Consider the following 22,600-nt stretch of genomic DNA (forward strand, 5'->3'; position numbering starts at 1 on the left):
ACTTCACTTTCCATTTGATCCTGGTTCAGTAGCTGGACGTGTGCTTGACAGTATAGAAATTGTGTTTGATAATAGTCTTCAGTTGAATCTTTCATGTATTACACCACTATCAATAATGGCATTGGGAGCAAAATCCATGCTTCCTACTGCAGGCCAGTTGTTAGACACAATGTCCCAACCGTGTGACCATTCCAAGATGTTCCTCCATGAGTTATCCGCTGCCAATATCCTTACCCCTATGGTTAAATATGAGAGGAAAAATGGAAACTCAAGCCCTACGGACAAGGTATTTGTTGAAAGCTTTCGACGAATTGACACCAAGTCGCCTTGGGGTAGTATTGAGACTATCGCGAACAGTGCAATAGGAGTTTGTGCTGGCCATACTGCTATTTGCATGAGCAAAGTTGCAGGAAAATTATGGGTCAGCGAATTTATACAGGAGCTTGACATGGAGTTTGGCTGTGTGGTTTTCGATACACTATTGGATTGGGTAATATCTGTAATATTTTATGATTATAATAGAGCTATTGCTTCATTTCCAGCTGATTTTGGACTACCCAATTGCAAGTGGGTAGATACTGGTCAAGTAAGTGATTCCTTTGATATCCGACAATGCAGCCAAATTGAGTTTCCAAGTAAGAAGTTGCCCGTTGCTCGAATACTTGTTGGGCATACTGCTATCTGCTTGAACCATTACTATATGTTTGCTATTTGTTGTTGTGTGGACAATTGGTTCGATAGTGGGCAGGGATATAAGGTTGATCCAAGGGGAATTGACATGGGTGGTCAAAACAGTGCTAATCCTACAAATTCTTGTGCATCTTACAGAATTCTGGATAGTTTTGTTTGGATGTTACTAGATGGTGGTCCTTCATGTGCGCTTTCTGATTTTGATCATGACGATGACCACAACATATTAACTAACTTGTTTGTTGCTGATGGCGGAGGGCTTCCCAGATTGCTAGTTGAAGACAAAGCAAGATATGCCTCTCGAATCCTCAGTTTATTTTTTCTTCAATCTGAATCTGAGATTCATCTGTTGATAACTCATAGAGACCGCAGTTCATGAGGACTAGAAGCACCAAAACCTGTGCTCCAACTTCTGGGAGATGTACACCCCTTAATACATGGTTTATGTCATAGGAAGCGCAGAGAAGCTTTAAGTCATGCTTGGTCTGCTATAGAATCATGCCTGCTAGACAACCTTTTCCACCCTCACTTTATTTGTCGTGAGATTGTTCTTGCACTTCGGTGCTTTACCTCATGTCATGCTGACATAATTGTGGTTGCTGAACTTTTTGAAGAGTTCTGTTCGTTACTGACTTATGCAGAGCCCTTGTGGACATTGCCTGCTGGAAAGCTTACTTTGGGCATCGCTATCTTGTCTATTGTGGCTGAACAATTACAGAAGGTTATGATAGTGATCAATATTTTTATTGTTGGATTTTGTGCAACTTATTTGAAACTGGTGCTGCTCAATGGCCTCTTTCCCAGTTATGGTTGCCATATCTAGCCCTGCCTTCTCAGAAGCTTTATCGTTTGCTGCTTTGCTCTTGGAAACATTACCAACGCTCGATATTGTTATTGACGTGGACTACATTCTAGGAGATATCCCAAGAGCCACAAGTTGCATGATGGGATATGGCAGCCCTTACCACAGACAAGTTGTCCATAGTGCTTTCTTTCTTATCTTTGCCATGAATGATCCCATTTTCGTCAACCGTTCCGGAGTTTATACCACCTGGTTTAGTAGAAAGTTGGGTCTTCCTAATTTCCTCCTTAGTGTCATTTTCTGTGTGTTGCTTTTACTACCTACAAGCTCAACAGGTTGGGGTTACTGTGTTTTGTGTAAATTGAGTGAAGATCAACAGTATCTTGTTGATTGGATGAGTTGCTGCTGTGGTGGAACTAATGAGGAAAATATGCAGAGTTATGGACAAGAGCTAAATTTCTTTGATACTTCTACATCACCTTGGAAATGGGCTTTCATGCAAGGTTTTACAATGCTCCTTCAGAACAGATATCAAAGGAAAACCATTTATATTCATACTACAGTATGCAAGGCTAAGGGAATGAATGTTGTGTGGGAAGAGCCTGTTGCTGTAAATGCTCCATTATTGAAGTTCTTCACTGTACTATTTCTCTTACAAGGATTAAAAGCATATGTTGGAGTCTTGTTGCTTCAAACTATCTTTACTGGTTTTACAAATGACGGACAGAAGCTTGCTTTGAATCTGGAAGACATAGGATATATGAATTTCACTGTAAGAGGCTTAATCTTGCCTTGTAGGCAAATTATTGCAGATGGTGCTTTGAGGCATCTTTGGAGTGAAATGAATTCTAGTGATCTATTTCCTATGCCCAATGAAGCAAAGACAATTCTTGAGGGCAAATTTCCTAGCTCGAACCTTGAGGACAAGGTTCTTATTGAGGGTGGGAGTATTATTATGAACAGGTCCTTTACCAATTATACTATTGGGCTGGTATTTGGGCCAGTTGTTAAAATGAGGAAATACCAATATGTGATGTGGGATCCGGGTTGAGAAAATCCATCAAAATATTAGGGTGCTGAAGGAAATGGAGGAGATATAAATAGCAGGAGTGTGTGTAGTTGTTAGGCAAGCTAGAACTTGGTCTTTTCTTTTCATTAGCTATTTTGTAATAGCAGTCTGGAACCTCCCTTTTCTTATTTTTCATTTTTTTGTTCCATGAATCAGTTGTAATTCCTCAGTTTGGTTGAATATCACATTATATGTTCCTTTGATAAATATGGATACATTACAAAATCCAAGTCTTATACTGGTTGTGGCGGCTTGTCTTCGTTTTAGAAAATGTTTTGGCGTGGGCTCTGGTTCAATCTCAAAACTCACTTTGGCCCAATATTAGGTCCTAACCCAAAGTTATGGGAGACTTTTGCACTAGGTAGTCACTTTTGTGACTCATATTCAAATGTAGCCACAATTTTAAAAATGTTGCAAACTTAGTCAAATAAGTTGTTTGCGCACGCATCATCTTCTTCTCTTCCTCCTTATTATTCTTCTTTTTGGTTTAAAGTTTGGTACAGATATTGGTTTGAAGTTGAGCTGCTTGGCGACAATACGATTACTAGTCTAAAGTTTGGCTGTGGCGGAAGTTGCATTAATTTTTATTTCTGACCATTGTGCAAATGGCTCATTCTAACAGTACTGAATTGTATACTTTGTGGATTAATAATGGAATTTTTACCTCCTATAGCAAAGATTCATACCTTATTTATTTTAAATAAATACTCTTTTAAAAAATTATATTCCATAGCTACCTTTTGATTTTTATAGCCAAATATCTATTTATGGTCACCTCCTACTCTTAAGCCATAAAATACGCCTTGTATTACTTTTCTCTCTCATTCTTTCAGATTTTTCTCCACCCTCTCTCTCTCAACTCCAGTCTTTCTCCCTGGATACAACCACACTTCTCCCAAATACAGATCAAAATAATTTTTGTGCTTTCTTCCTTTCTCCCTCCGATGCATATCGGGTCGAACTGAATCCGAAGTCCCCAACTCACCCATCTCTCTGAAAAATCCGATTTTCAAATTCCAATTTTAGGGCTCATCCATCATGCACTGCGGCAAATCAATGTTGTTTTCAAGGAATCCAGTGCATTGAACTTAGTGTTTCTTTTGCCCTAGTTTGTTTTGCATTTAATTTTTTTCCTTCTTTTTTTTTTTTGTTTAAAATGATTAAAGAAGTTATCTTTATTGATAGATTTGGTGGAGGAGAATTTTGAAGCATGACAACGGCAGCTAGACCTACATGGGCACCAGCTAAAGGTGGGAATGAACAAGGTGGAACTCGAATTTTTGGTCCATCTCAGAAACAGTGGCGTTTCGAGTCAGAATCGCGACCCTCTCGACGAGACGACATTAGGGTTGTTCTTGAACAAAGACGACGGAGTTTGGGGCTGAGCAATTGAATTTTCTTTTAATATATTTCAATGTATCTCGCTATATTTTCATGTATTTCATTGTCTTTTTTTCATTGTATTTCAATGTATCTCATTGTATTTCATGTATTTCATTGTATTCACTGTCTCTTTGTATTCCATGAATGTATTCATATATTTTTTAAATTAATATAATTATGTATTCAGATGTATATATGTGTTCAAATTGCTCTATTTTTGTTGTATTTATCGGCTAGGAAAATATTCAGCATATTTTCTCTGAAGATTGCTATGTTTTTGTGGTGTTTTCTGGTTGAGAATCTTTTTTATAACTGGAAATACAAATTTTGTGTGTTATAATTGAGTTTGTTGAGTTATATTAGGAGTCTATTATGTTAATTGATTCACTTTCCGTTTAAAAACAGCTGAATAGACCATGAATTGCGCTATTCCCGTTACTGTATTCACAAATACATATTGTGAATACAGTCGAATACAATAATCTGTATAGCTGTAATCCCCTGTTTCACGCCGTGAATACAGTCGAATACAAAAATCTGTCTAGCTGTAATTCCCTGTTTCACGCCTAGAAATGCTACTGTATTCATGAATACAGCAGCTTAAATACATCGAATACACTCTAAAAAACCTGAAAATATAGCTATAGGAAGTAATATAGTAAATGGTAGCTACAACTAGCTAATAACCACTAAAACATAATGGTTTCTGAAAGTTTCTCATTAATAATTTGGCCCGATGAATAGGCCCAAGCCCAAAGTTATTCAGTTTTCTCGAAGTTGGTTACTGATGATGCGTTCAAATTCTCGACACCCGCCTATGAACTTTCCTTAATGGCTTCTTTGGAGCAACCTATTGAAGAAAATGACACGATTTCAGTAGTTGCACAAGTCGATACGGTTATTGAAACAATGGAATCACAGAATTTGTCGATGGAGACTGCTGAGATTTATTTTCTTGCAAAAATTAAGAAAATGTTATTCACCTTATGGAAAAATGTTGTGGGGATTAAAACACATAATGAAGAGAATGTAACACAAAATCATCGTGGAGATCGAGTCGAACGAGTCAGGTTATATCACGTTTGGCCAGGAAATAATGTATGCTACTGCTTGTGTTCGATTATATTCACTTGACAAATATAGAGGAGTTGGTTTAATTTTATTTGTTCTAAATGTGCCTTTTCATTGTTGCAAGTCCAGGTATTTTTTCTCAAAGGGTTATTGATCTGTGGGCCAGATGCAAGAGGTTTGCTCATGACTATTGTCTCTATTTGTCTATCAAGTTGGGTTTTTGCTGTTTATGTTGCAAAGGATATATCAAAACATTACAGCATCATAGTCAGTTTCTGTGTGCTATTGACCTTAATTGTGAGTCACTAAACTAAACTTTGTACTCAATATAATCTATTAGGTTAATATTCTTCTTTTGTTCAACTGTTGTATGATATTTTTCTTTATATATATAACAGGTTCTTGCCAACTTAATAATGGTTAGCGTCATTGATCCTGGCATTATTCCGAGAAATAATGAATCACCAGCCACTGAGTCGACGAGAAATGGCAGAATTAGAAGCAAAAGAGTTGTCATAAATGAGGTGGAATTGAAATTGAAATATTGCCGTATTTGTAACATATTTCGTCCGCCTAGGAGTTGCCATTGCGTTATTTGTAACAATTGCGTTGAGAAATTTGACCACCATTGCCCTTGGATTGGTCAATGCATTGGACTGGTTTGTACAATTATAAAGAAAGCAATATTTCCTGAATTTGTGAAAGAAGATAGATTAATAACAACTAATTTTTTTATTTCGATTTGTGCAGAGGAATTATCGACTTTATGTATTGCTATTGCTTATGGCAACTGTTTACTTCGTCTACATATTTGCCTTCTCATGCCAAAAGATTCAACATAAGTACGCTGGCAATGGCATGGGATTGATTGGTTTGGTAAAAGATTGTCCTGAGACATTGGCATTGACATGTTTCAGTTTTGCTGCTGCGATTTTTGTTGGGGGATTGACTAGTTACCATGTGTATCTGATTGCTACAAATCAGGTTAGTTTCAGCTTCATATACCAATATCAAATAAATTTTTCCTACTAGAATATTTCAAATTTTCAATGGTGCATGCGGAATCTAACAAATAGAACTTTGATGACGCTAAATCAGACGGAAAAAAAAAAGATGTTAAATTATGCATAATATTTATTATTGTTTGATCAACCGACCTACATATATGATTTATCACTAATATAAAATGACAATAATTTTTTTTGAGAGAATAGTCTCCCCTTAACAAAACTCTCTAAAAGACTATATTATGAATGTTGTTGTTGTGAGAAGAAAACTTAAATTTATAGAAGTACGAAACTTCTCCCACTAGAAAAGGATAAGACATATATATGAAGAAAGTTTATTCCTTTTAGGAGTCCCTTTTCCCTTCCTTCAAGAAAGATTGTCCTAATAGATTAGAAATTCAAAGCAAAACACTAACATTGCGTACAATGCACGAGTTCAAATCTTAATAGTCTCATGGTTACTGTTGTTCAATGGGACATTCTCTATATGTTACTTGAATTTAACTTCTATTGGGTCCTTAAAAAATAACTACATGTAACCGTCCAACAAAGTAGGATTAGTAGCCTAAGAATAAGACATATTATCTGTTACAATACGGTAAAATACATTGATTATATGAAATCTTTATAGTGTCACTGTATGTATAAGTTCAATCATTCTCCAGAGTTTAAAGTCTATGTAAAGAAAATTAATTTCCTTTTTTTGTTTTTTGTTTTTTTTGTCGCAGACAGCTTATGAGAATTTTAGGCAGCTGTACGGAAGCACTAAAAATCCCTTTGACAAAGGAGTTGTGAATAATATTAAGGAGATTTTACTTTCACCTTGGACGCCTTCAAGGATCAATTTTCGTTCAGAAATATGTAGCTTTGATCATTTGGAACATGTCACAGAACCTTGATATATATTATTTCTTACTTATTTAATGTCACAGGATTGCATTTTTATAACCTTCATTTTTATAGCTTTTATTACCTTAATATAAGTATTGTTTCATTGTCTTTCGGACCCAAAAAAAAATTGATATTATGTGAGAATGAGTATTTACTCATCTTGTTTTCTCACATTATAGGCTGCAGTTACTAATTTTAGACATATTTCTGTCGCTTAAAACTTCCATATGTTTTTGCTTTAACTTAATTTTTTTTTCCAATTCTGATCTGATTGTTTCTTTTTGTACACTTTTGTTCCTTTGATGAGAAAATACCCATGTTGCATCACATGAATCTTGGCTGTATAGTGTAGACCATAGGCAGCCAGATAATATATAGTCATAGGTAGACCACCTTAATCACCACCTTCCATCACATGATTCTTGGGTAATATAATTGGACCAGCTGAAGTTTTTTTTTTTCTTTTTTCTTTTTGGTGTGATTCATTTCCTCGCTACAATTCACCAAACATATATTAATTAGTGGACCTGTTAATGTACCAACTCCATTCATAATCCAAAGTAGTAAATTGCGTACAACTGAACATCAATTGATTAAAGCTTATTCTATGTAAATTACTTGAGATTTAATTTTTTCTACATGTATCATTAATCTCAGGAGTGAAACAATATCTTCTGGTAGACATCCTATAAAATTGGAAAGATATAGAGAATATTAGCATAACTCTCTGTGCAAAAAAAAACCGTCAAATTAAGAAGATGCGTGAAATTGTCAGTACTAGATGATTACATAAATCGTATAATATGCATTTATTGATTTGTTGTGAACACTTATGAAGGAAAATTTTTAACATCGGTTCCTATTTTTATCATACACATCTCTTTCCCTTCCAAAATACAAGTACTCCCAAAAGATGATCTTATTGGATCGATCGAGTTGACTCTTGATAACTTTATCAACCAATATATTGGTATCATTTGTTTATTAATATAAAAACTAACTTATATATAAATATATATATATTCTTTCATTTTACTCATCCTTCTTACCTTGATGAGAAATATGGGAAACTCCAAGTCAAATATGATACGTGTACAATGTATATATATTGGAATAGACCAACTCTTTCACCATACTTTGATGAAAAAATATATATAGAGAATTACTCCAATTTAATGTACAATGTATATTGAAATAGCGCTTTCAATAGCAGATGGGAGCACATGCAGAAAGCAGCCACCATGCCAAGAATTTAGGTGGTATAAATGGCAGCATGGCCCAAAACCAAAATAGTAAGTAGTAATTGAAAGATTATACTATATGAGATTATGGAGAGAGCTTCTACTTCAATAAAGTGACTTGCACATATTCCACCAGCAGAAGCAACGTATATCTTACATACAATTAATTCCTGACATTTTTTTTTCTTTTGCTTTTCTTTTTTGTCTGCAATGTCCATACTCCATATACGTACTGTTTAATTAATGTTCTCTATGGCCTTACAAAGTGAAAAAAAAAAAGTTGAAGGAAAAAAAAAATAAGGTATACTTTTCAAAACACTGTGACTCAAATTTACTTGTCTCACGGAAGCTACACTTGAACATATGAGTTTAATTTCTATATACAAACTTTTTGCACCATTACCTATAGCTAGTCGAGTAAATAATCTTCTATAACATGTTAAATTGACACAACTAAAAATATTTATTATACTGCAAGTGAAAATTAAATCCTATTTAGATTACATAAAAGTGAGTCATTGTTTCATAATTTATAGCATGAATTGACTCTTAATTAAATTTACTCCATTGGTTCCAAAATATTCTCCACTTGTTAGTTTTTCGAGAATCAAGTTAAATAAGCTTTGACCAATAATTTAAAGAAGGTTATTTCATTATTTTGAGACGAGGAAAAATGCATGTTGGATGTGCGAATACAAGCTCATAGTGGTAGCTAAAAATATTGGGAACCGACATATAAAATGTAAGGATATCCTAACTGTGTGAGGTCTTTTGAAAAAAACCGTGAGAGTTTGGCCCGAAGCGGATAATATCACACCATATTAAAAGTATCAGTAGGCTACTTTAGCCCAACAAACTAATATCAGAGCCAAGTTCAGCCGACAACAAATTGGTATCAAAACCCAGGTTCAGGAGGAACAAGTATGACAATGGCAAATTGATTAAACTGTGCAGACTTGACCCAAACGGACAATATCATACCATATTTAGAATATTCATGAGTTGTTTTAGCCCGACAATGCAATATATTGTTACTTTCTTGTAATTCATAAAATCTGAATATTAATTTCGAAAATCAATTAAGCTTGTCTGAAATAACTTCTAAAAATGAATAAAATTAACTCTTGATAAACAAGAAGCTCCAAAATTGTACAATAGAAATGTTAGATCTAAAAGGAGTACTGATTATTTCCCTTCCTCTACTTTTATCATTGATTACTAGTTCCCTCCTCTTGTCCATATGATACCTTCAGATTTCATGTGCTTTTTTTCCCTATTAAACCCTTTGCTTATGATGTCACATCATATTCCATGCACCATTATCATGAATAATAAGTACAAAAGCTCTCAAATAATTCTTCACACTACTTCATACAATTCACATGCATTGCATTTGTTTTTTCCCAAAGATTAGCATTTTAAAATTTGCCTTCCAACTAAATGTACGTGAAACTGTCCTTGAGATTAGAGATCTGAGTAGAAACAATAATAAATATAGGTTGCTTATTTTTTATAAATAAGCATAAACTATAACATACTCCAATGAAAATTTGAAAATATGAGAGTATTTTTTGAAATTCGAGAAAAATCCAAAATGCATTACAAGTACACCAGGATGATTAATTTAAGCCATGAATAATTGTAAAAACTGAATTCTTTTTGCCGACACCTGAGGAATCTGTTTCGTTCTAACCCTACCAACTGCGTGCTCTTTGCTGGTCAATTTTATCCAATTAAGTTTTTTATAATTGGTGTACGACTGAAAATTAACTAAATTAATGAGTATTTTGTTACTAACATTTAGGTGATGAGTCTTAGATATGCACGTTCCCGGGGTCTTTTTATCCCAAGAAGATACGTTTAACGGTTCTCTGCCATCAAAAATTGCATGTGACGGATAATAAAGTATCCTTCTATGCTTAATAAGAAGTCTCAAATTTGAATCTTAAAAATAAAATCAGTAGAGGAAGCGCTTTATTTTCAAAAAGTGGGATCTTCAATTTATTTTGGACTAATCAAATTCCAAAGCAGATACCAAACATCAGATAAAAAAAGAAAAAAAATTCTCTTATTTTAGTGGTTTTAGAAGTAGTTATGGATAGTAAGGGTAGAGCAATAGAATTGGGAATATTAGGATCTAACATATTTAATTTTGTGTGAATTCAGAAGTTAATATTTTTGCCTGTTTAGTGAATGCTTTTATATTAAAAAGATCACAAAATGTATTTTATCCATTTCATTCTATGTGAAGATATATGTAAGTTTGCGAATTTAAAGAACAAAAACATATATACTTTTGATATATAAGTTAAATATATGCAAAATATTAAACCAGATCTTACTGTTAACATGAGTTAAAGTAAAATGATAAGTATGTTTGTTTACCCTTAAAATTAGATAACAATTGAATTTATACGCGGTTTTAAGGATATGTGATTTCACTTGGCACAAGCTAATAAATATGAAAATTAACGTTAGAAATTAACAACAAAATAAAGCAAACCAATGTGACGAACAATTGTGACCCTCGAGCTAGATCGCCCTCAAACACCAGAGTATGCTAAAAAAGTATGAACTGAACAACAGAGCTCGAGAGAGCTTTAAGAGGGAAAATGTAGTATATTGATTGATTATCCATGAATATCATCATTACAAAATGATTAGGACCCTCTTTATATAGTAGAGGAATCCTATTTATGGTATAATTCTAATTACAGAAGCAAATCACGTGATAGGCTAAATAACGGCCCTGACTCGATACTTGCCGAGATTTCTGCCACGATCCTTGCCCGATCACGAATATCTCGACTTTCTGTTATTCGACGTAGCAGGCTCCCTTCGATCTCGTTCGATCTCTTTCTTGCTTCGGTCTCGATCACAACTGGTCTCGATCTTGATCGGTGCTTCGAATCCCGAGCTTGGTACCGCACCTCCATATCTCGGTCTGATATAACACGGGGCCGATCCTTGGCCTACCATCCTGGTCTCCATTAATTAATAAAATCGGGTGAGCCCAATTTCGACCGTATACAGATAGTTCCCTCGTTTTTGGAGTGCAACGACAAGAAACGAATTGAGTCTTCGGTCTTCCCCTCGGTTTATCATGGCATAAACATCATGACGTAAGCGGTAGAGGTGACTGGAATATCTCGTTGGTACAATTCTCTAGGCATTTAATATTTGTCAGTCGATGGTCGGCCACCACCTGTATTGAACCGTCGTCTTCAACCTATAAATGCATCTTTCTTCATCTTTCAAATTTACTTACAAATCTTTTCTCTCTAATTTCCAAAATCTTTGCCTTCTTCAGAGCTCTATATTTTCAGATCTCTAAATTTCCTTACTTGCTCTATCGCAAAACACCAAATATTCCAATCTCTCTTCTTCCTTGCTTAAAATGGCAACAACATCTAAAACCGTTCCGCGAAAAGAGACTGCTTCATCGTCACGGTCGGCCGGCGAAGAACCGGCGGCGGAGCCACGCCCTGAACAATTTTTCCCCGGAGGGTGTGTTCTCGATTCTGATTTCAAGGTTGAAAAGGCTTCCTCGGTGCCAGGCCGATGCAAGCCGGTATCGAGATATATATGTTCGTTAATTGTAAAACTTCTCTCCCAGGTTAAAAAAGATTGCAACTGGGGCAAAAAATACGTGGTGGTGCCTGCTCCAGAAGAGGCAATCACCACTCATGTGGAAGGGTTCTTAAGTGTTTACACTTACCCTTTCTCATTGGGTCCCTTGGATCCGACCATCGTAGATTTCTGCAAGAAGTACGAGGTGACCCTCGGTCAGATTCATCCCTCCTTTTGGAGGATAGTGATATTACTCCGTTTCTTCTTTAGTAAAGTCGATGGGCTTCCCTTCACCTTCGACAAACTTATATGCTTATATAGCCCCCGACTATATCGAAGGGGACTAATAAAGCTTCAGCGTCGAGCCACCATGGCACCTTTCTCGTGCATAGACTAGGACAAAGACAGGGGCTGGATGAGCCGATTTGTTCGAGTGAAGACCTCGGACTTGATCCCGGCTGAAAGTATGCCATTTCCTGAGAAATGGAATATGAAACGTAAGTATGACTCCGTTCTTAATTCCTGCTTATTAACTTCATTTTTCTTTTTCCTTTTCTTATTAGTGTTTTACTAGATGTCGCTATTGCCTGGATGCTGGGTGTGGTCCCCCAACTCGAGGACTGGGCCAGGAGCCTGATGCAATCGACCCACGCTGAGCGTGCATGGCGGGATTTGGTGAGGGGTTGATAGGAGGCTAGTAGCCATGGTAAGTTCCTCTCCTCAACTTAACGATTTGACCACTATTCGAGCATTTTTCAAAACTTATATGTTTCTCTTCTTTTGTAGGTCTTGGGAAGGAGGTGATGCTGAGGCCCCCATCTGGTGAAGAAGAAAAATCACTCCCTGTCTCGAAGCCGGCAAAGGAGAGAAAAAGACCTCGACCTCCTAGGGGCCAGAGCCTAAGAAGAGAGCGGCTCATAATCCCAAGGAGAATGTGATTCCCCTGTCCACGGAGTCAGTTAAACTCCTAAGAGAAGAAGAAGAAGAAGAGGAAGAAGAAGAAGAAGAAGAAGAAGAAGAAGAAGAGGAGGAGGAGGAGGAGGAGGAGGAGGAGGATTCCGGTTTGGTAGCTCGAGCACGAGTTAATACTAAGGGTCAAGAGACCACCAGGTCGGTCGAAACTGGAAATATTCTGCCTCGATCTGACGGGGTCCAAGAGGGGGATTCAGTTGCAGTCCCTAAGACGACTGGAGCCGAAGGGGCCTCACCTCAGGGTGAGAAGGTGGTGGAAATAGTTGTGGAGGACAGTATCGAGGTTCCTCGAGATGGAGAGAACGCCTCAAGAGACCCACTTGGGGCAATAGAAATCGGAGACTCCCTGTTGCTTCCTTCATTCTCCGAGGAAATGATTCGGGAGGCTCGGTCCATGAAGACTCCTCACGTAGAAGGAGCCCACGGAGGGGAGGACCCTTTCCGTGGTTATTTCGCTGGGGTCAATGATGTCGCTGTGTCACGACCTGGATTTCCCACCCTCGGGAGTCGTGATGGCGCCTACTAATGAGAGATAGGCAAGCCAAATTTTAATTACTTTTTCATTAATAAAATAATCCCTTTTTAACAATTATCGGCAATAATATAAAAAAAACAACGAAATTAAATAATAAGAGGAAGTCTTAAATAATAGAAAACTGAGTAGAAATGCGGAAAATTCAACATAAGACTCTACCCAAGACTGGTGTCACAATATTCACGAACTACTAAGAATACTAGATACTCGTCACCATGCCTATACGCCGTACTCAACAAGAAGCAATTAGCAAATAAGACTCAACTCCTAGTCCCTCATTAAATAATAGAAAACTGAGTAGAAATGCGGAAAATTCAACATAAGACTCTACCAAAGACTGGTGTCACAATACTCACGAACTACTAAGAATACTAGATACTCGTCACCATGCCTATACGCCGTACTCAACAAGAAGCAATTAGCAAATAAGACTCAACTCTTAGTCCCTCAAGCTAGGGTTAAACCAAACACTTACCTCGATGCTTTGAACTCAACTCAAGCCTCAACTATAGCTTTACCCCGTGATTCCACCTCCAATCCGCTCAAATCTAGTCACAAGTTACTTAATTACATTAATAAACACTAAATGAATCAACCCCAATGCTTGAAAATGAGTTTTACAAGGTTTTACCCAAAAAGGACGAAAATGCCCCCGAGCCCACGTGGTCAAAACCCGAGGTTCGAACCAAAACCCGTTTACCCATTCCCCCACGAACCCAAATATATAATTTGTTTTGAAATCGGACCTCAAATTGAGGTCCAAATCCCCAGTTTTAGAAAAACCTAGGTTCTACCCAAAACCCCCAATTTCACCCATGGAAATCCTTGATTTTAAGTTGAAAACATGTTAAAAGATGTTAATGATTGAAAGAATTGAGTAAAAACCAACTTACAAATGATTTAGAAGAAGTCTTCGTTCTTGGAAAATCGCCTAAGTGTGTTTGGGTTTTGAAACAATGATGAAAAGTATTCAAAATTCGGCTAAGTATGAAAAGTGGAGGCCTCAGATGTGGCAAATGCGAACATGGGTTCGCATTTGCGAATCCTGCAGGTATGGGAATTGCGAAGGAACAGTTCGCATTTGCGAACTCTGTCAGAAATTTCTGACTTCGCATTTGTGAGCCTAAAGTCGCATTTGCGACCGGCTCAACCTCGCATTTGCGAACCAAATGGTCGCATTTGCGACCCCAGTGCAGGATTCCCTTTCGTCGCAGTTGCGATTCCAGGTTCGCATTTGCGAGCTCGCATTTGCGAGACCTGCTTCGCAAATGCGAAAAATGCAAAACTGATCATGCTAGATTTTCTCAAAGGTTTCAAATGCACTCACGACCTATCCAAAACTCACCCGAGCCCTCGGGGCTCCAAACCAAACATACACACAACCTAAAAAACATCCTACGGACTTATTCGCGCGATCAAATCGCCAAAATAACATCATAAACATCGAATTAGGCCTCAAAATCTATGATTCCTTCCAAATTTTCATAAAACATCAAATTTCCACTTTAAGTCCGAAACACGTCAAACGACGTCCGTTTTCAACCAAACTTTACACGAAGTGCTTAAACCATATATAAGACCTGTACCGGGCGCCGGAACCAAAATACATGCCCGATACCATCACGTTCTAATCAAATTTCATTTCCAATTTCCTTAATTATTTTTAGAAAATAATTTTACTCAAAAATTTATTTCTCGGGCTTGGGACCTCGGAATTCGATTCCGGGCATACGCCCAAGTCCCATATTTTCCTACGGACCCTCCGGGACCGTCAAATCACGGGTCCGGATCCGTTTATCCAAAATATTGACCGAAGTCAAATTTACTCATTTTAATATCAAAATTTAGCATATTTCACAGAATTTCATATTTAAGCTTTCCGGCTACGCGCTCGGACAGCGCACGCAATATGAGGCGACTATAAATGAGGTTTTCAAGGCCTCGGAAGCACAGAATGGGTAAGAAAATAGGTGATGACCCTTTGGGTCGTCACGTTCTCCACCTCTAAAACAACCGTTCGTCCTCGAACGGACAAAAGAAAGAAGTACCTGAGTCGGAGAAAAGATGAGGATAACGGCTCCGCATATCAGACTCGGACTCCCAGGTCGATGCCTCAAGAGGCTGACCTCTCCACTGAACACGAACAGAAGTGAAACTCTTGGATCTCAACTGATGAACCTGCCGGTCTAGAATAGCTACCGGCTCCTCCTCATAAGACAAGTCCTTGTCCAACTGGACAGTGCTGAAATCTAACACGTGGGCTTGATCGCCGTGATACCTTCGAAGCATGGATACATGAAACACTGGATGCACGGCGGATAAGCTCGGCGGCAAAGCAAGTCTATAAGCCACCTCTCCCACTCGATCAAGAATCTCATACGGACCAATGAACCTAGGGCTAAGCTTGCCCTTCTTCCCAAACCTCATTACGCCCTTCATAGGCGACACTCGGAGTAATACCCGCTCACCAACCATAAATGCCACATCTCGAACCTTGCGGTCTGCATAACTCATTTGCCTAGACTGAGCTGAACGAAGCCTATCCTGAATGATCTTGACCTTGTCCAAGGCCTCCTGAACCAGATCCGTACCCAACAACCGAGCCTCTCCCGGCTCAAACCATCCAACCGGAGACCGATATCGCCTACCATATAAAGCCTCATAAGGAGCCATCTGGATGCTCGACTGGTAGCTGTTGTTGTAGGAAAACTCCGCTAAAGGCAAGAACTGATCCCACGAACCTCCAAAGTCAATAACACAAGCTCGAAGCATGTCCTCCAAAATCTGAATAGTCCGCTCGGACTGCCCGTCCGTCTGGGGATGAAATGCTGTGCTCAACTCAACCCGTGTTCCCAACTCTCACTGAACTGCTCTCCAAAAGCACGAGGTAAACTGCGTACCCCGGTTCGAAATTATAGATGCCGGCACACCATGAAGGCGAACGATCTCCTGGATATAAATCTCAGCTAATCTCTCGGATGAATAGGAGACTGCCACAGGAATGAAATGCGCTGACTTGGTCAGCCTATCAATAATGACCCATACTGCATCGAACTTCTTCCGAGTCAACGGAAGTCCAGTAACAAAATCCATAGTAATCCGCTCCCACTTCCACTCGAGAAGCTCAATCCTCTGGAATAAACCACCAGGCCTCTGATGCTCGTACTTAACCTGCTGACAATTCAAACAATGAGCCGCATATGCTACGATATCCTTCTTCATTCTACGCCACCAATAATGCTGCCGCAAATCCTGATACATCTTCGCGGCGCCCGAATGAATAGAGTACGGGGAGCTACGGGCCTCCTCCAAAATCAACTCTCGGAGCCCATCCACATTAGGCACACATACTCGACCCTGCAATCTCAAAACTCCATCATCATCTAAGGTAACATGCCTGGCACCTCCGCACTGCATCATGTCTCTAAGGACACACAAATGGGGATCATCATACTGCCGATCACGGATACGCTCCAATAATGAAGAACGAGCGACCGTGCAAGCTAACAGACGACTGGGCTCAGAAATATCCAGCCTCACGAACTGATTGGCTAAATCCTGAACATCCAAAGCAAGCGGCCTCTCACCTACCGGAGTATAAGCATGACTGCCCATACTGGCTGACTTCCTACTCAATGCATCGGCCACCACATTGGCCTTCCCCGGATGATACAGAATGGTGATATCATAATCCTTCAACAATTCCAACCACCTCCTCTGCCTCAAATTCAATTCCTTTTGCTTGAACAAGTACTGAAGACTCTTGTGATCCGTGAACACTCACGTGCCACGCCATATAGATAAATGCCTCAAATCTTCAATGTGTGAACTATGGCTGTCAACTCCAAATCATGGACCGGATAGTTCTTCTCATAAATCTTCAACTGTCTCGAAGCATAGGCAATGACCTTGCCATCCTGCATCAACACTGCTCCAAGCCCAACACAGGAAGCATCACAATAGACTGTATAAGGCCCAGAACCCGTGGGCAAAACCAACATCGATGCCGTAGTCAGAGCTGTCTTGAGCCTCTGAAAGCTCGCCTCACACTCATCCGACCATCTGAACTGGGCACCCTTCTGGGTCAATCTGGTCATGGGCTGCAATAGATGAAAACCCTCCACGAACGACGATAGTAGCCTACCAATCCCAAGAAACTCCGAATCTCTATAGCTGATGCCGGTCTAGGCCAGTTCTTGACTGCCTCTATCTTCTTTGGGTCCACCTGAATACCCTCTACTAATACAACATGACCCAGAAATGCAACTGAACTCAGCCAGAACTCACACTTGGAGAACTTGGCATATAACTGGACTATCCCTCAGAGTCTGAAGAACCACTCTAAGGTGCTGCTCGTGCTCCTCCTGGCTTGCGGGAATATATCAATATATCATCAATGAAAACTATCACGAATGAGTCCAAATAAGGCATGAACACTCGGCTCATCAAGTCCATGAAAGCTGCTGGGGTATTTGTCACCCGAATGACATAACCAAGAACTCATAATGCCCGTACCGAGTGCAGAAAGTTGTCTTAGGGACATCGGATGCCCTAATCCTCAACTGATGGTAGCCAGATTGCAAGTCAATCTTGGAAAATACCCTGGCACCCTGAAGCTGGTCAAACAAATCATCAATCCTCGGCAGTGGATACTTATTCTTGATCGTTACCTTGTTCAATTGCCGGTAATCAATACACATTCTCATTGACCCATCCTTCTTCTTGAAAAATAACACTGGCGCACCCCAAGGTGAGACATTGGGTCTAAGGAAACCCTTCTCAAGTAAATCCCGCAACTGTTCCTTTAACTCTTTCAACTCCGGCGGCGCCATACGATATGGTGGGATAGAAATGGGCTGAGTGCCCGGTACCAGATCAATGCAGAAATCAATATCCCTGTCGGGTGGCATACCCGGCAGTTTGAAGGAAAAATATCAGGGAACTCACAAACAACAGGCACAGAATCAATAGAGGGAACCTCAGCACTGGAATCCCGAACATAGGCTAGATAGGCCAAACACCCCTTCTCGACCATACGCCGAGCCTTCACATACGATATAACGTTGCGGGTAGAATGACCAGGAGTCCCTCTCCACTCTAAACGAGGCATACCCGGTAAAGCTAAGGTCACAGTCTTGGCATGACAGTCCAAGATAGCGTGATAGGGTGATAACCAGTCCATCCCCAATATAATATCGAAGTCAACCACGTCTAAAAGCAACAAATCTACACGAGTCTCGAGACCCCCAATCGCCACAACACAAGAACGATGGACTCGATCAACCACAATAGAGTCACCCACCGATGTAGACACATAAACAAGAATACCCAATGCATCACTAGGCATGACCAAGTACGGGGCAAAATAGGATGACACATACGAATACGTAGACCCCGGATCAAACAACACTGAAGCATCTCTATCACAAACCAGAACCGTACCTGTAATAACCGCATCTGAAGCCTCTGCCTCGAGCCTGGCCTGAAGAGTAAAACATCGGGGCTAGGACCCACCACTCTGATCTACCTCTCTGGGACGACCTGCTGCTGGTTGGCCTCCACCTCTGGCGGTCTGAGCTCCAGCTCTATGACCTCTACCTCCACCTCTAGTGCCTCTACCCCCGCCTCTAGCTGGTTGGGCGGCCTGTGGAACATCTGGTGCCTGAATCATAGGACGGGAACCCTGCTGCTGCGACTGAGTACCCCTCAGCCTCAGACAAGCCCTCCTGATGTGACCAAACTCACCACACTCATAACATCCATCCGAACGTTGTGGCTAAGGAAACTGAGGCTGACCCTGGCGGCCTGAATGACCACCCCGAAAGCTCTAGAGCGGCGGTGCACTGATAGGAGCTGATGGTGCACTGTAGGACTGCTGGTCAGAATACTGCCCACGAAAACCACGATCACCTGATGCACCATGGGAAACCTGAAGCGCTGACTGGAAGGGCCTAGGGGGATGACCCCTATCATACGAATCTCTGCCTCCAGATGAGGCACCACTGAATCGGCCTGACTGACGGGGTCTCTTATCTGCCCTATGACCACCCCCCTGTGACAATACCATCTCAATCCTCCGGGCCACATTGGCCGCCTCCTGAAAGGATATCTCGCTCCTAGCCTCTCTAGCCATCTGGAGACGAATAGGCTGAATGAGTCCATCAATAAACCGTCTCACTCTCTCCCTCTCGGTGAGATGTATAACAAGAGCGTGGCGAGCCAAATCAATAAACCTGGTCTCGTACTGGGTGACTGTCATGGATCCCTGATGGAGACGCTCGAACTGCCTCCGATAGGCCTTTCGCTGTGTAATAGGGAGAAACTTCTCCAGAAATTGATGTGTGAACTCCTCCCAGGTCAAGGCTGGAGATCCTGCTGGTCTAGCTAAACAATAATCCCTCCACCAAGTCTTGGCAAAATCAACCCCATTGGTCTCAACAATACCCATGTTCCGAAGAACCTCGTGGAAACTATCCAGATAATCTTGGGGATCCTCAGTAGATGCTCCGCTGAAGGTAATAGTGAAGAGCTTGGTAAACCTGTCCAATCTCCACAAAGCATCGGCAGACATAGCTACTCCATCACCGGCCTGGGCTACCATGCCCGGCTGAGCTGCTCCAACCGGTTGAACTGTTGGAGTCTGAGTCTGGGGAGCTACTTGCTCCGGAGTGCGAGTAGCAGGAGTCTGGGCCCCTCCTCCAGCCTGAGAGACGGCTGGTGCTACAGGAAGAAAACCTGCTCGGGTAACACTCTCCATGAGACTCACCAATCGGACCAGAGCGTCCTGAAGAACTGGGGTAGCAACAAACCCCTCTGGGACCTGAGCTGGGCCCACCGGAGCTGTTGGGGCTGGGGCCGAACAGCTCTGGCCTGAGCTCTGCCCCTACCTCGGCCTCTGGCACGGCCTCGGCCTCGTCCCCTGCCCCTAGTGGGAGCTGCCTGGGGCTCGGACTGCTGATCAGAAGATGAGGAAGCGAGTGTATGCCATCTGCGAAAGAACAGAATAGAAATTCAATTAGCGTTGAGAAACCAAACCGCATGACAAGAAAGAACAAATGTGAAACTTTTCGTAACTCAGTAGCCTCTGGGGGATAAATACAGACGTCTCCGTACCGATCCCTCAAACTCTAATACCAACTTGTCACGACCTGGATTTCCCACCCTCGGGAGTCGTGATGGTGCCTACTAATGAGAGCTAGGCAAGCCAAATTTTAATTACTTTTTCATTAATAACATAATCCCTTTTTAACAATTATCGGCAATGATATAAAAAAAACAACGAAATTAAATAATAAGCGGAAGTCTTAAATTATAGAAAACTTAATAGAAATGCGAAAAATTCAACATAAGCCTCTACCCAAGACTGGTGTCACAATACTCACGAACTACTAAGAATACTAAATACAATCGTCTGAAAGAGAACATAAACTGTTTGTCTTGAATACAATGAGATAACAGACAAAAATAAAGGATAGAGGAGACGCCGGGCCTGCGGACGCCTGCAGGGCTACCTCGATGTCTCGCTGGACTGAAGGCCTGCTCCCACACTACTGTTGCTGTTGTGCGAAACCTGGATCTGTGCAAAATAGCACAGAGTGTAGCATCGGCACAATCGACCCCATGTGCTGGTAAGTGCCTAATCTAACCCCGGCGAAGTAGTGGCGAGGCTAGACCGGACTACCACATAAACCTGTGCGGTTATATATACATATACAGCGGAATCGAAATACAGAGACAAGAAATCAATATGGGAAGGGGGAGCATGCTAAGGGGAAATAACAATTTCAAGTAAAAGTCGTCCAGCAACGAAGGAATTAACACAACTCAGACATTAATAAAGAGACAGAAAGCAACAAGTGCACGGCATCACCCTTCGTGCTTTCTCTCATCCTCACCAAGCAATGATATAATAAACTGTGCACGACATCACCCTTCGTGCTTTTACTCTCCTTCCTCACATATAATCAATAGAATCGGCACGGAATGGTACATCGTGCGGCACGACATCACCCTTCGTGCTTTACTCTCTTTCCTCACCATAAGCAAACAATGCACGACATCACCCTTCGTGCTTTACACTCTTTCCTCACAACGAACAAACAATGCACGGCATCACCCTTCGTGCTTTAACACTCTTCCTCACCCAAACAACAATCACAAGGAAGGGGGCAAGGGAATGAACAAATAATAAAAGAAATCCCGGCAAGGGAACACAATTAAACAATTAAATCCCGGCAAGGGTACAACATCAATAATCTCAACGTCCCGGCAAGGGAAAAATTTAAATACTCTTTCTCTTCCTTTCACTTTTATTTCATATCTCACTTTACCACTTGAGCCAATGCTCCAAAGGGTTCAACCATTTCATAGATATTCACAATTGAAATATAACTTGAGCCAATGATCCTCGTTGTTCATAGGTCACAATTTTCTTTCACAAGCTTTTCACAACAAATAGGAATCATCACTAAGGCAAGGGAAATACAACGAAATCAAGATATTCACAATTTAAAGACCCACGGTCATGCTAGACACCAACGTATAGATACTCGTTACCATGCCTATACGCCGTACTCAACAAGAAGCAATTAGCAAATAAGACTCAACTCCTAGTCCCTCAAGCTAGGGTTAAACCAAACACTTACCTCGATGCTTTGAACTCAACTCAAGCCTCAACTATAGCTTTACCCCGTGATTCCACCTTCATCCGCTCAAATCTAGTCACAAGTTACTTAATTACATTAATAAACACTAAATGAATCAACCTCAATGCTTGAAAATGAGTTTTACAAGGTTTTACCCAAAAAGGTCGAAAATGCCCCCAAGCCCACGTGGTCAAAACCCGAGGTTCGAACCGAAACCCGGTTACCCATTCCCCCACGAACCCAAATATATAACTTGTTTTGAAATCGGACCTCAAATTGAGGTCCAAATCTCCAATTTTAGAAAAACCCAGGTTCTACCCAAAACCCCCAATTTCACCCCTGGAAATCCTTGATTTTAAGTTGAAAACATATTAAATGATGTTAATGATTGAAAGAATTGAGCAAAAACCAACTTACAAATGATTTGGAAGAAGTCTTGTTCTTGGAAAATCACCCAAGTGTGCTTAGGTTTTGAAACAATGATGAAAAGTGTTCAAAATTCGGCTAAGTATGAAAAATGCAGGCCTCAGATGTGGGAAATGCGAACGTGGGTTCGCATTTGCGAACCCTGCATGTATGGGAATTGCGAAGGAACAGTTCGCATTTGCGAACTCTATCAGAAATTTCTGACTTCGCATTTGCGAGCCTAAAGTCGCATTTGCGACCGGCTCAACCCCACATTTGCGAACCAAATGGTCGCATTTGCGACCCCAGTGCAGGATTC

The 22,600-nt window shown here is 40.5% G+C and overlaps 1 protein-coding gene across 1 annotated transcript; it reads left to right on the top strand.

Moving 5' to 3' along the window:
* LOC109230175 (probable protein S-acyltransferase 6) lies at positions 5,757-6,921 on the top strand (the record flags this gene model as incomplete). The annotated part of the gene is made up of 2 exons (XM_019395698.1): positions 5,757-5,999; positions 6,751-6,921. Coding segments are annotated over 2 exons (414 nt in total), but the record flags the coding sequence as incomplete, so codon positions are not given.

This window comes from Nicotiana attenuata, chromosome 7 (genome assembly GCF_001879085.1).
Source record: "Nicotiana attenuata strain UT chromosome 7, NIATTr2, whole genome shotgun sequence".
NCBI classification, from domain to species: domain Eukaryota; kingdom Viridiplantae; phylum Streptophyta; class Magnoliopsida; order Solanales; family Solanaceae; genus Nicotiana; species Nicotiana attenuata.